We start from the raw sequence: 12,346 nt of genomic DNA, 5'->3' as shown, positions 1-12,346 counted from the left end.
TTGGGAATATTATTAGGAGTAGTACCTCTGGGTTATATGTTTTGGAAAACATAGGGTCTTCGTTTCTTTGGGGTATATACCTAAGAGTACTATTGCTGCTCACAGAGTGAGCATATTTGTATCATTAGTAGATACTGCCAAATGGTTTTGCATAGTGCTGGTGCCAATTTATTCTTTCACCAGAATTATATGAGGCCTCTGTGTTCTACTTTCTCTCCAACACTTTATTTTGTAATCTTTTTTTGAGACTGAGGTGTTGCTCTGTCGTCCAGGCTGGAGTGCAGTGGTGCGATCTCGGCTTGCTGCAACCTCCACCTCCTGGGTTGAAGCAATTCTCCTGCCTCAGCCTCCCGAGTAGCTGGGATTACAGGCACCCGCCACCATACCCGGCTAATTTTTGGTTTTTTAGTAGAGATGAGGTTTCATATGTTGGTCAGGCTGGTCTTGAACACCTGACGTCAAGTAATCTGCCCGCCTTGGCCTCCCAAAGTGTTGGGATTACAGCCATGAGCCACCACACCCAACCTTTTTAAATCTTTTCAATTTGAGCAGGTTTTTTGGGTGTTAAGTGATATTAAATTGTGGTTTTAATTTTTTATTTCATTGATAGCTATGACATTCAGCATCTTTTCCATGGTTTATTGGCCATGTTTATACTTCCTTGTGAAGTACCTATTCCAGATCTTGCCTATTCTTCCATTGGGTTGACCAACTTTTTCTTCATTATTTGTAGAATTTAAAAAGTATATTATGGTTGTAACTCACTTGTCATGTGTGGTGTGTATATGTATGTCTTACAAATATGTTCTCCTATTCTGTGGCTGACCTTTTCACTCTTGTGTTTTTTGATAAACAGATATTCTTAATTTTTTCTAATTTATAATTTTTTTTTTTTTTTTTTTTTGAGACGGAGTCTCGCCCTGTCGCCCAGGCTAGAGTGCAATGGCGCAATCTGGGCTCACTGCAAGCTCCGCCTCCCAGGTTCACACCATTCTCCTGCCTCAGCCTCCCGGTAGCTGGGACTACAGGCGCCCACCACCACGCCCGGCTAATTTTTTTGCATTTTTTTAGTAGCGACGGGTTTCACCGTGTTAGCCAGGATGGTCTTGATCTCCTGACCTCGTGATCTGCCCACATCAGCCTCCCAAAGTGCTGGATTTAGAGGCGTGAACCACCGCGCCCAGCCAATACTTTTCTTTATGGTTAGTATTTTGTGTCCTGTTTAAGAAATCTTTGCCTATCCTAAAGTCATTAAAGTATTTTTGGCCAGGCGCCGTGGCTCAGCCCTGTAATCCTAGCACTGTGGGAGGCTGAGGTAGGCGGCTGATGTGGGCAGATCACGAGGTCAAGAGATCAAGACCATCCTGGCCAACATGGTGAAACCTCATCTCTACTAAAAATACAAAAATTAGCTGGGCTTGGTGGTGTGCACCTGTAGTCCCAGCTGCTTGGGAGGCTGAGGCAGGAGAATGGCTTGAACCCGGGAGGTGAAGGTTGCAGTGAGCCGAGATTGCGCCACTGCACTCCAGCCTGGTGACAGACAGAGCAAGATTCTGTCTCAAAAAAAAAAATACATATATATAAATTTTCCTGTGTTTTCTTCTGAAACCTTGCTTTGCCTTTTACTCTTATATCTACTATTCATCTAGAATAGATTTGGTTGTGTGGTGTGTGGCAGAAGTCCTGACTTTTAAAAAATGCACTTATCCAGTTGACTCAGCACCATTTATTGAAAAGACCTTTATCATAAATGAGATGTATATATGGATCTGGTTCTAGACACAGTATTTTTTATTTATTTATTTTTTGAAATGGAGTTTCGCTCTTGTTGCCCAGGCTGGAGTGCAGTGGCACGATCTCGGCTCACCACAACCTCCGCCTCCCAGGTTCAAACGATTCTGTTGCCTCAGCCTCCCTAGTACCTGGGATTACAGGCATGCGCCACTATGCCCAGCTAATTTTGTATTTTTAGTAGAGACGGTTTTCTCCATGTTGGTCAGGCTGGTCTTGAACTCCCGACCTCAGGTGATGCACCCACCTCGGCTTCCTAAAGTGCTGGGATTACAGGTGGGAGTCACCATGCCTGACCAGATACAGTATTTTGTTCCACTGGTATGTTTGTCTGTTGTTGCTCTAATAGTGCACTGGCTAAATTTTTGCAGCTTATAAACTTAATATTAGGTAGTATAAATCCTCCAACCTTGTTCTTCTTAATATTGTTGGCTTGACTATTCTTGACATGTTATATTTCTATAAGAATTTTAGAATCAGCTTATCTACAAAAAAAAATTTTAAAAGAGAAAAACATGGTGGGATTGCAGTGAATATATGGAACAATTTAGGGTGAATTGGGTCTTTGTTGAGTTTCCAAGCCATGACATCTTTTTGTGGTTATTCTAATATGAACATCAATTCTTGGTTTCTGTCATTCGGTACTGGATTCACATGCTTTATAGTTTTTCTGGACGCTGGACATTGTAAATTTAAAAAATTGCATAGGCTGTAGATTATATCAAATATATATTTTTGCAGGGTTTATTTGTTCTTCTGTTGGCATTTGAGTGGAGCACAGATAGCCTTAATTGAGTTAGGGTCAAATCTGGATCAAGGCTGTATTATAGTTTGGGTAAGACCTCTCTTTTGCCCTGATTTTAGGGTATATTCTTCCAGGGCTTTCAGTTGAGAGCCTGGTGTGTTTGCTTCACCACCACCTCATTGGGTCCTAAAATCTCAAGAATACAAAGCCTTCCACTCTGATTTTCAGAGGTCTTCAGCTTACCTTTCGCCTTTCACACCTCCCGATTTTAGAATTCAGCAGATGTCTTGAGGTAAAGCCAGCCATGTGTTTGAAGCCCTTCAGGTCTTCTATTTTTTTCACTCCAAACCCCTTAGATGCTAAGTGATCAGCTGGTTTCTCTGTTGTTTATTTGGGGCCCTCTGTCTGATTCAGACTCAATTTTTTCGTCCTTTACTCTTTCCTGGAATCAGCAAATGCCTCAAGGGAATAAAAGCTATAGTTTTCCAGCTCACTTCTTAGCAATTACTCCTTCTCCAGATTCTTGGCTCCATCTGTTCTTGTTGCTTCAGCAGCTCTCTGTCTGATGCCTTTAAACAGATGGTGCTTTTCTTGTATTTCATCAAGATTTTCTTGTTCTTGATGTGAGCATTGATCTCTAACACAGTGTTTCATCTTAACCGGAACTGGAAATTTGCATTATTCTCCACCATTGCTCAAGTTCCTCTAGTGGGGCCTCCCAGCTCAACATTGGGGAAAAAATATTGAGAAAGAATTTAGAGTATTTCAGATTGATTGATCATAAAAAGGAAACAAAATGAGTGACACCTAGGAAAATTATTTGATTTACAGAAGGTTACACAGCAAAATTATAGCTGCCACTCAGCCATTCCCTTAAACCTGGGGTACTGACTATGTAAAATGCTTCTGTGTACGGAAGCTAGAGAATCTTTGGTAAGCAACATAGAACTCTAGGATTTATTTAAGCTCTTGTCTGTGATCAACAATATGATGTTGAGTGCTTAGAATCTTGAAGTCTCAGGTTTATTTAAACTGATTATTTAATTGTAGTAGCCTACTTTTACCTTCTTATCTCAGTCTTGTTAACATTTGTTCCTATTTCTTTATGAGGCACCCTTGAATCCCATATGCAATGTATACAAGATGGTTCATTATTTCTTTTTAATAACAGTTTAACTTCTGGTAGTTACTGTGAATCAGTTTTAGACTCAATCTCAGGATTTGGACAAAATATTATACAAAATTTATAATGTTAACCTTTTGTTGTAATACTTTGTGAATTTCTATAATTAAGTAAATTGTATTTTCTCTAGTTAAGTATTACACCTTTTAATGAAAATATTTGAATAGAGGTTAATTTTTGTCCCAATATTAAAACAAATATAATCTAGATAATTGACATTAATATATCAAAAACTAATCTGTCTTATAAGATTACTGAGAAAGTAATGAACACTGTCACCTTGATTGTCATGTGATGAACTGCATGTATTGGTTAATAATAATCATACATTTTCAGTCTCGATTTGACAAAAGCAACAAAGTATATTTTCTCTAATATAGGAAAGAATTATTCCATATTTATTACGACTGAGACAAACTAAGGATGAAACTCTTCAGGCTGCAGTTAGAGAAATTTTGGCCCTAATTGGCTACGTGGATCCAGTGAAAGGGAGAGGAATCCGAATTCTCTCAATTGATGGTGGAGGAACAAGGTAAGGCTAGGAACATGATTTTTTTTTTTTTTTTTTGAGATGGAGTTTCCCTCTGTTGCCCAGGCTGGAGTGCAGTGGCACAATCTCAGCTCATTGCAACCTCTGCCTCCCAGGTTCAAGTGATTCTCCTGCCTCACCCCCTCAAGTAGCTGTGATTACAGGCTCCCACCACCACACCCAGGTAATTTTTGTAGTTTTAGTAGAGACTGGGTTTCACCATGTTGGCCAGGCTGGTCTCGAACTCCTGACATCAGGTGATCTGCCTTCCTTGGCCTCCCAAAGTGCTAGGATTATAGGCGTGAGCCACCGCGCACAGCTGGAACATGGTTCTTAAAAACTACAGATTCAATTCAGCTTTAGGAATTAAAAAACATGATTTGATATGTCATTATAAAATCAAATTTTTTAAATAAAACATGAAATTGTTTTAATTAATCTAAGTGCTACTCTGACATATACTTCAGTTCTTACTTTGGTTTGATTTAGTATTTATATTTTCATATTTTATTTTATTTTATTATTTCTATTTTTATATTTGGCCTTTTTAGACCTTTTTGGTAGTTTAGAAGCTTATCAACCATTATTCTCATAAAATCTTGACAGTGTTTTATAATTTTAGCTTTCTTTTATTATTTTATTTTATTTTTTTGGAGACAGAGTCTTGCTCTGTCGCCCAGGCTGGAGTGCAGTGGCGTGATCTCACATCACTGCCACCTCTGCCTCCCAAGTTCAAGCAATTCTCCTGTCTCAGCCTCCAAAGTAGCTGTGATTATAGGTATCCGCCACCATGCCTGGCTAATTTTTTGTATTGTTAGTAGAGATGTGGTTTCACCATGTTGTCTAGGCTGGTCTTGAACTCCTGACCTCAGATAAACCACCTGCCTCAGCCCCCTAAAATGCTGGGATTACAGGCGTGAGCCACTGCACCCAGCCAGCTTTCTTTTATTATACTTATCTTACCCATATATATCCACTAGTCACTTGATAAAGTGATGGTTGCAAAATGAGGCTATATTAACTTCTTGACTTCTGATGTCTTCACTTGGAGATGCCAGTTCTGGTGCTATATAAGAAATAAATTCATTCTTTGTTCAGAAGGAGATAATTTCACTATTAAGCTCTATTTTTACTACTGGCAGTCCATCCATGCTTCCTGCTCAAGTCTTTGTTTATCTAGTTCCTTCCAACTTGTTGGTTAGATTTTTTGGCTTGGTTTTTCAAACCTTTTCCCCAAAACCTTCTAGCTCATTCTCTAGTTCCCTGCCATCCCTACTGCTACCTCATAATTCATAGTACTTGCCCTGCCTATTGTTCTTAGCTTTAACTTACCTCCCTGATTTTGCTTTTTGGTATACCCAACTTGCCAACCACTCTTCTGTATATTCAGGTTACTACCAGTAACTTTTTTTGAGATGGAGTTTTGCTCTTGTTGCCCAGGCTGGAGTGCAGTGACATGATCTCGGCTCACTGCAACCTCCACCTCCCAGGTTCAAGTGATCAGTTCCCCCGCTGCAGCCTCCCAAGTAGCTGGGATTATAGGCATGCACTACCACACCCGGCTACTTTTGTATTTTTTAGTAGAGATGGGGTTTCACCATGTTGGCATTTCTGGTCTCCAGCACCTGACCTCAGGTGATCCACCCACCTCAGCCTCACAAAGTGCTGGGATGACAGGTATGAGCTACCACACCCAGCCAATACCAGTAACTTTTAATAAACATGGAGACAGGATATGGTAGACATAGGTCAGGATCACTCTAAGTGTAAACCTGTGTGTGACTGGTACAGAATTGCAGGGAATCTCAACAGATTGGTGTTGAGGAAAGACAGTTTTTTCTTGAAATATTTAATATAAGATTATATCCATACAGAAGTGCTCAGTTGTCAAAAGCCCACTGAAGAGAGAACAATCTTAAAAGATCTTAGAGGATGTTTCTTAGGAAAGTGAATAATGTTAAGAAGGTGTATGTCATTCATGTGATATAGATACAGTGATAACTGGAGAGATTAGTTCATAGAATTGGTTCCAAATGGTGAGAAATAAAGAAAATGGCAGTTAAATGAGTAGAAGCATTTCACTAAGGAGCAGAAGGAATCCTCTCTGCCATTAAGTTCAGGGGAGTTGGGACAGGCAGTGTCATTCATTGAGTCAGCTAACAAATATTGGGTGCCTACTATGTTGTAAGCACTGATTTAGATCCTGGCGACGGTGAGCAAACAAAACAATACAGTGTTTGCATTGTAGAGGAGGAAAAAGACAACAAATAGAAAAACAAAAGTATGTTTTTCTGGGTGCTATGGAGAAAAAGAAAGCAAAGTAAAGGGATAGAGAGGAAGAGTACTATTTTAAAGAATGCTCAGGACCAAGACTTCTTTTTAAAGAAGTTATATTTATGTAGAGATAGGAAGGAAGAAAATTAAAGAACATTCAGATGTCTGTTTAAGGTCAGACAAGCATGATGAAAAAGAAGTTTGTATCCAATGAATAGTTTATCTTGTAGAATAAGAGTTGTATTAGTCATATAAGGAGGAAATCAGTGTGAGGTAATTTGGGAAAATCTAGGGCTGGGTTAGGATGAAGTTAGGTTTAGATTTGTAATTCTCCACTGGAGGTGATTTTGCCCCCTGAAGGACATTTGGCAGTGTCTGGAGACATTTTTGGTTGTCATAACTAGGGCACTGCCACTTTTCATCTAGTTTGAAGAGGACAGTTGTGACTAAACATGATATAGTGCACAGGACAGCCCCACAAAACAAAGGTTATCCAACCCAGAATGTCAGCAGTGCTGCTGTTGAGAAAACTTGGTTTAGGGGAATATGGGAAAGCAGCCTGAATGGGAGGTTTGTGTGGAAAGCAGTAATGTATGAGGGCGTGAGAGAAAAAAATAAAAACCCTATCTTTTACTTCTTTGGTATAAGAGAACCTACAGTGGTAGGCATAGACAGCTGTGGCAACTTGGCAAATATATATGTATTTAAATTCATTCAGAATTTATGAACACAACATTTTAAATAGTTAATTTTACCGATTATACGAGTAGTTAGAAAAACCTGAGAGAGAAAAAAATCCCTAAAACCATAGCTCACAACTCTTAAGATTATTTTAGTATTTTGATTAATTTTCTTCTAATATTTTTCTTTGTGAACATATATGTGCCTATTTTATTTCCTTTTTGTGGTAATAGAGGTCACATTGTTAAATATATTGTATCCATTACATTTAATTCATCGTCTTGCCTTGAATTAATAATATATCTCTTTCATAAGACATCTTCTTAACTCTCCTCAAATCCACATAATTTGTTGTATTTAAAAAATCAGCATCTTTGGTTTTCTACTTTAATCTTACAGAATTTTCTATTTACTTCCTGTTAACATTATCAAGGCACAATTTGACATTCTAAATTTTTTGGTGCCTAACTACCTTTGTGTTCCAGGACTTACCTACTCCCTACCTTGTGTTGGGAATAGAGCTTTTCATCGTTTTTTTGTATTCTCCCACTGTTAAAAATTGTCATGATACACACATGAGAGTTTGCATGGTACGTACACCTTCAATTGGTCTATATCTCCTAAGCTTTTTCATCGTTTCGCATTCCTTCATGAAGCTATTAACTGCTGTTGGCAAGGATTCAGAAATGAGCAAACTCAGCAACATTAATTAATATACCATTAATGTAGAGGGTTATCCTAAAGTTATTGAAAGTTTTTAAAAATGAATAAAGAAAAGGGAGCTTAAAAATCTGACTGGTGGCCAGGCGCAGTGGCTTGCGCCTGTAATCCTAGCACTTTGGGATGCCAAGGTGAGCGGATCATGAGGTCAGGAGATTGAGACCATCCTGGCTAACACGGTGAAACCCTGTCTCTACTAAAAATACAAAAAAAAAAAAGAAGAAAGAAAGAAAATTAGCCAGGCGTGGTGGCGGGCGCCTGTAGTCCCAGCTACTCGGGAGGCTGAGGCAGGAGAATGGCGTGAACCCAGGAGGTGGCGCTTGCAGGGAGTCCAGTGAGCCACTGCACTCCAGCCTGGGCAGTCTCAAAAAAAAATAAAAAATCTGACTGGTGAAATATGTAAGATAAAAATGTATAGAGTCATAGGTGACCAACTATATTAGTAAGAGAAGAAACCAAGGTATGGCATTCCAAAACCAGTGAGTGAGTTTTTAAGTGTTTTCCAGAGTTGTTTTTTTTTTTTTAATTTTATATTGGCATGTCTTTGTATCCTTATTTAGTTGTTTGTTGGTTTTTGGCATTCTTAAGAAGTGTATTTGGGCAGATTTCTTCTTATTTTTACTTTTTTTTTCTGTAGAAATGGGGTCTCGCTGTATTGTTCAGCTGGTCTTGAACTCCTGGCCTCAAGTGATCCTCTTACCTCAGCCTCCCAAAGCTCTGGGATTACAGGAAATAGCCACTGCCTGACCAGATTTATTCTTATTTAAAGAGATACTGTTCTGCAGAAGGATGGCTTCAGTGAAAAAACAGGAGAGAGATACTAGTATAAATTTTAAAATGTGCTGCCATAGTGTAGGTTTTGTATCATTTAGATATTAGATTTTCAAAAGTAATCCTGAAAATTTGGACAGGCAATTTTTACTGATTCTGATTTATATTATTAATTTTCATGTTAGCATATAAACTACAAAAGCAATTCTTAGATTGTTTTATTCAACGGCTTAAATTATTTTTTCTTTAAACAGGAATTGTCATTTTGCCTTTAATCTTTTCTTTAGGGGCGTGGTTGCTCTCCAGACCCTACGAAAATTAGTTGAACTTACTCAGAAGCCAGTTCATCAGCTCTTTGATTACATTTGTGGTGTAAGCACAGGTAATTATTATTATATGGAAGTGGTGCATTCTGGCAGTTCATTAAGGAAGCTAACATTAAGCACTTATGTTTAAGATCATAGTCCTTTGCCTCCTCCAGCCCTCTCTCCATACCCCAAAATTTTCTCCTCCCGTTCTCTTTTGTTCATGGTTATGCCATTTAGGCACACTAGGTGGCAGTGTGTCCTACCAATTATAGCTAGATATGGAATCAGCTGTTCAAAAGGACATCCAGGAGTACCTAGTATCTTTAATTACATTGGTTCCTAGGACTAACTTGAAGGAGAATTGCTTAGTGACTTGGTGAGTTGTCAAATATACCATATTTTATGACTAAAACTAAGTAATTTATTGATGTTAGAAAGAACGTGAGTTATCTACCATATCTTATATATAATTTAATGTAAAGCAACACATTTGTATTTCTAAATTATTATTATTTTCATTATTTAATCCTTTTTGAGCATTTATTTAATCCTTTTTGAGACCTAGTAAATCCCTTTACATTTGTTAACCCAGTACAAGAGACATGAATTTTAGTTTTTCTTATTATTTCCATTTTACACCTGAAAAAAATGGGGCTCTGAGAAGGAAAGTCATTTGTCCCAGGTGACATAGCTAGATTTAAGCCAAAACTGGCTTAAATGACTTTCCTTAAAGAAGGAAAGTCATTTGTCCCAGGTGACATAGCTAGATTTAAGCCAAAATTAAGCTAAATTTAAGCCAAAACTGTGATTCAGGAGATCTTACCATCATAAGGGCTATAACTTAACACTGATAAAAACTAAGAATTATTTTTTCCAGGTGCCATATTAGCTTTCATGTTGGGGTTGTTTCATATGCCCTTGGATGAATGTGAGGAACTTTATCGAAAATTAGGATCAGATGTATTTTCACAAAATGTCATTGTTGGAACAGTCAAAATGAGTTGGAGCCATGCATTTTATGACAGTCAAACATGGGAAAACATTCTTAGGTAAGTTACAATTACTCTTCTTAAATGTTCTGATTATATAGGTAGTATGTGCATATTATGATTTCAAAAATAAGAATATTAAATTATATTCTTGCATAATTTGAAAAATATCAAGAATATTAAATTCTACTAATTACAGATAACCACTGTTAGTATTTTTTTGGTGAATCACAGTTTAATAATTGTTTTGGGGGATTCGTGTGTGTGAGATTTGCATGTAAAAGTTACAATTGCCTCTTTTAAAAATATGAGATATTTGCATCCTGTTGTTTTTACTCAACATATTAAATGTGTCTCAAGTCATTCTAAAATATTCAATTATTTTTATTTTTATTTATTTTTTGACACACACTGTCACTCCCGTTGCCCAGGGTGGAGTACAGTGGCACTGTCTTGGCTCACTACAGCCTCAACTTCCCAGGCTCAAGTGATCCTCCCACCTCAGCCTCCCAAGTAGCTGGGACCACATGTGTGCACCACCATGCCCAGCTAATTTTTTCTATTTTTAGTAGAAACAAGATTTCACCATGTTGCTCAGGCTCCTAACCTCAAGTGATCTGCCTGCCTCCCAAAGTATATATAAGCATACAATATAAGCATAAAGTCATCCACAATCCTATTATTCAGAGCTGTAGACTTTAATATATTTCCTTTTAGTTTTTTATTAGACCGTAAACATTTTGTATAGCTGAGATTAGATTGTAGTTGTAAATTTGTATCCTTTTCCTTTTTCCAAACATTCTTAAAATCTCCTGACATATTTTTAAAGACTACACTATACTCCAGAGTGAGATGTTACATTTTCTTAATCATTTCCATTTAGGATTTTTATGGACATTTAGGACATTTATGTTCCTAAGTTTTTGGGATTATGAATGATGCTGTCATAGAAAACTTTAAATTTCTTCTCACATTTCAGAATATATCAGTAGGTCACTATATAAGAAGCATATTTATTGGGTCCAATGTTGATGTCTTCTTAAAATAATTATTATATAGGAAATAGAAAATATATCAAGAAAACAATAAAAATATAATCCCACTAAGAACAAAAGCACTATTAACATGGTGATGTATTTTTTCCTGTAATTTCTTACAGATAGACAAGTGTATATGTGTGTAGTTGTGAGTGTGAATGTATCCATCCTCTTTACAAAATTCAGATAATGCACATGTAGTTTTGGGTCCTGCATTTTCACTTAGCATTTTATCACAGATGATTTCCTATGTCAGTTAATATGTTTTGAAACATATATTAATGGTTCTTCACCATTTTATGGATGTACTATTTTTTATTTAACAAATCCTCTTTTAGAAAAAGATAAGGTCATTTTCTAGAAGTAAAACTGTGGGTCAGAGGATATGCGTATTTTAACAATCTTGATACATACATAGCTGAATTTGTTCTTCAATACAGTGGTTTTAGCTTACTCATCCACCAACATCAACATGTATTTCTGTTTCATGAAATACTCCTGAATGCCAGACACTTAATGTTTAAAATGACATCAGTTTGAGAGATTTTGAAACTCATGTTTCAATTTGTATCACTTTCATTATTGATGAGTTTGAACTTAGTTTTGGTTTTTGATGACTTTTTATTTTTTTGTGAATTTTGAGGGCATAATTTTTGCCTATGTTCTCATGGGATGTTCCTCAATGTGTTGTAAATATATTAACCATATATTGAAAAAGTGCTTTCTAATTAATAATTTTTTAATGTAGAGGATTGAAACATCTTCATTTAGCCAAATCTTTTCCTTTAAAGATTTTTAACTTTTATGTTTGTAAAACATACAATCCTACTACTGGGTATATACCCAAAGGAAAATAATTCATTCCGTCAAAAAGACGTATGCACTCATGTGTTCCTCATAGCACTGTTCACAGTGGCAGATACAAGGAATCAACCTAGGTGCCCATCAACAGTGGATTGGATAAAGAAAATGTGGTACATATACATTGTGGAATACTATGCAGCTATAAAAAAAAAATCATGTCCTTTGCAGCAACATGGTTGGCACCGGAGGCCATTGTAATAAGCAACCTAACGTGAAAACATAAAGCCAAATACCACATGTTCTTTCCTACAAGTGAGAGCTAAACGTTGAATATACATGAACATAAAGATGGGAACAGTTGACGCTGGGGACCATTAGACGGAGGGAAAGTGGGAGTGTGAGCTGAAGAACCACTTGTTGGGTATCATGCTTACTGCCTAGGTGATAGGATTGTTGGGACCCCAAGCCTCAGTGACACACAGTTTACCCATTAACAAACCTGCATGCATACTCT

General features: G+C 37.2%; 1 protein-coding gene across 3 annotated transcripts in view; it reads left to right on the top strand.

Annotated features, from left to right (window-relative positions):
- PNPLA8 (patatin like phospholipase domain containing 8) overlaps positions 1-12,346 on the top strand; it is a 52,294-nt gene that overhangs the window by 16,680 nt on the left and 23,268 nt on the right. For all 3 annotated transcript variants that reach the window (XM_023183043.3, XM_023183045.2, XM_023183044.3), the window contains exons 4-6: positions 4,100-4,251; positions 8,982-9,076; positions 9,880-10,051. In XM_023183043.3, coding sequence (XP_023038811.2) covers positions 4,100-4,251; positions 8,982-9,076; positions 9,880-10,051 — 419 coding nt within the window. The remainder of the gene's footprint in view (positions 1-4,099; positions 4,252-8,981; positions 9,077-9,879; positions 10,052-12,346) is intronic.

Source organism: Piliocolobus tephrosceles, chromosome 8, assembly GCF_002776525.5.
Source record: "Piliocolobus tephrosceles isolate RC106 chromosome 8, ASM277652v3, whole genome shotgun sequence".
Lineage (NCBI taxonomy): Eukaryota > Metazoa > Chordata > Mammalia > Primates > Cercopithecidae > Piliocolobus > Piliocolobus tephrosceles.
This window is presented reverse-complemented; position numbering and strand designations above follow the sequence as displayed.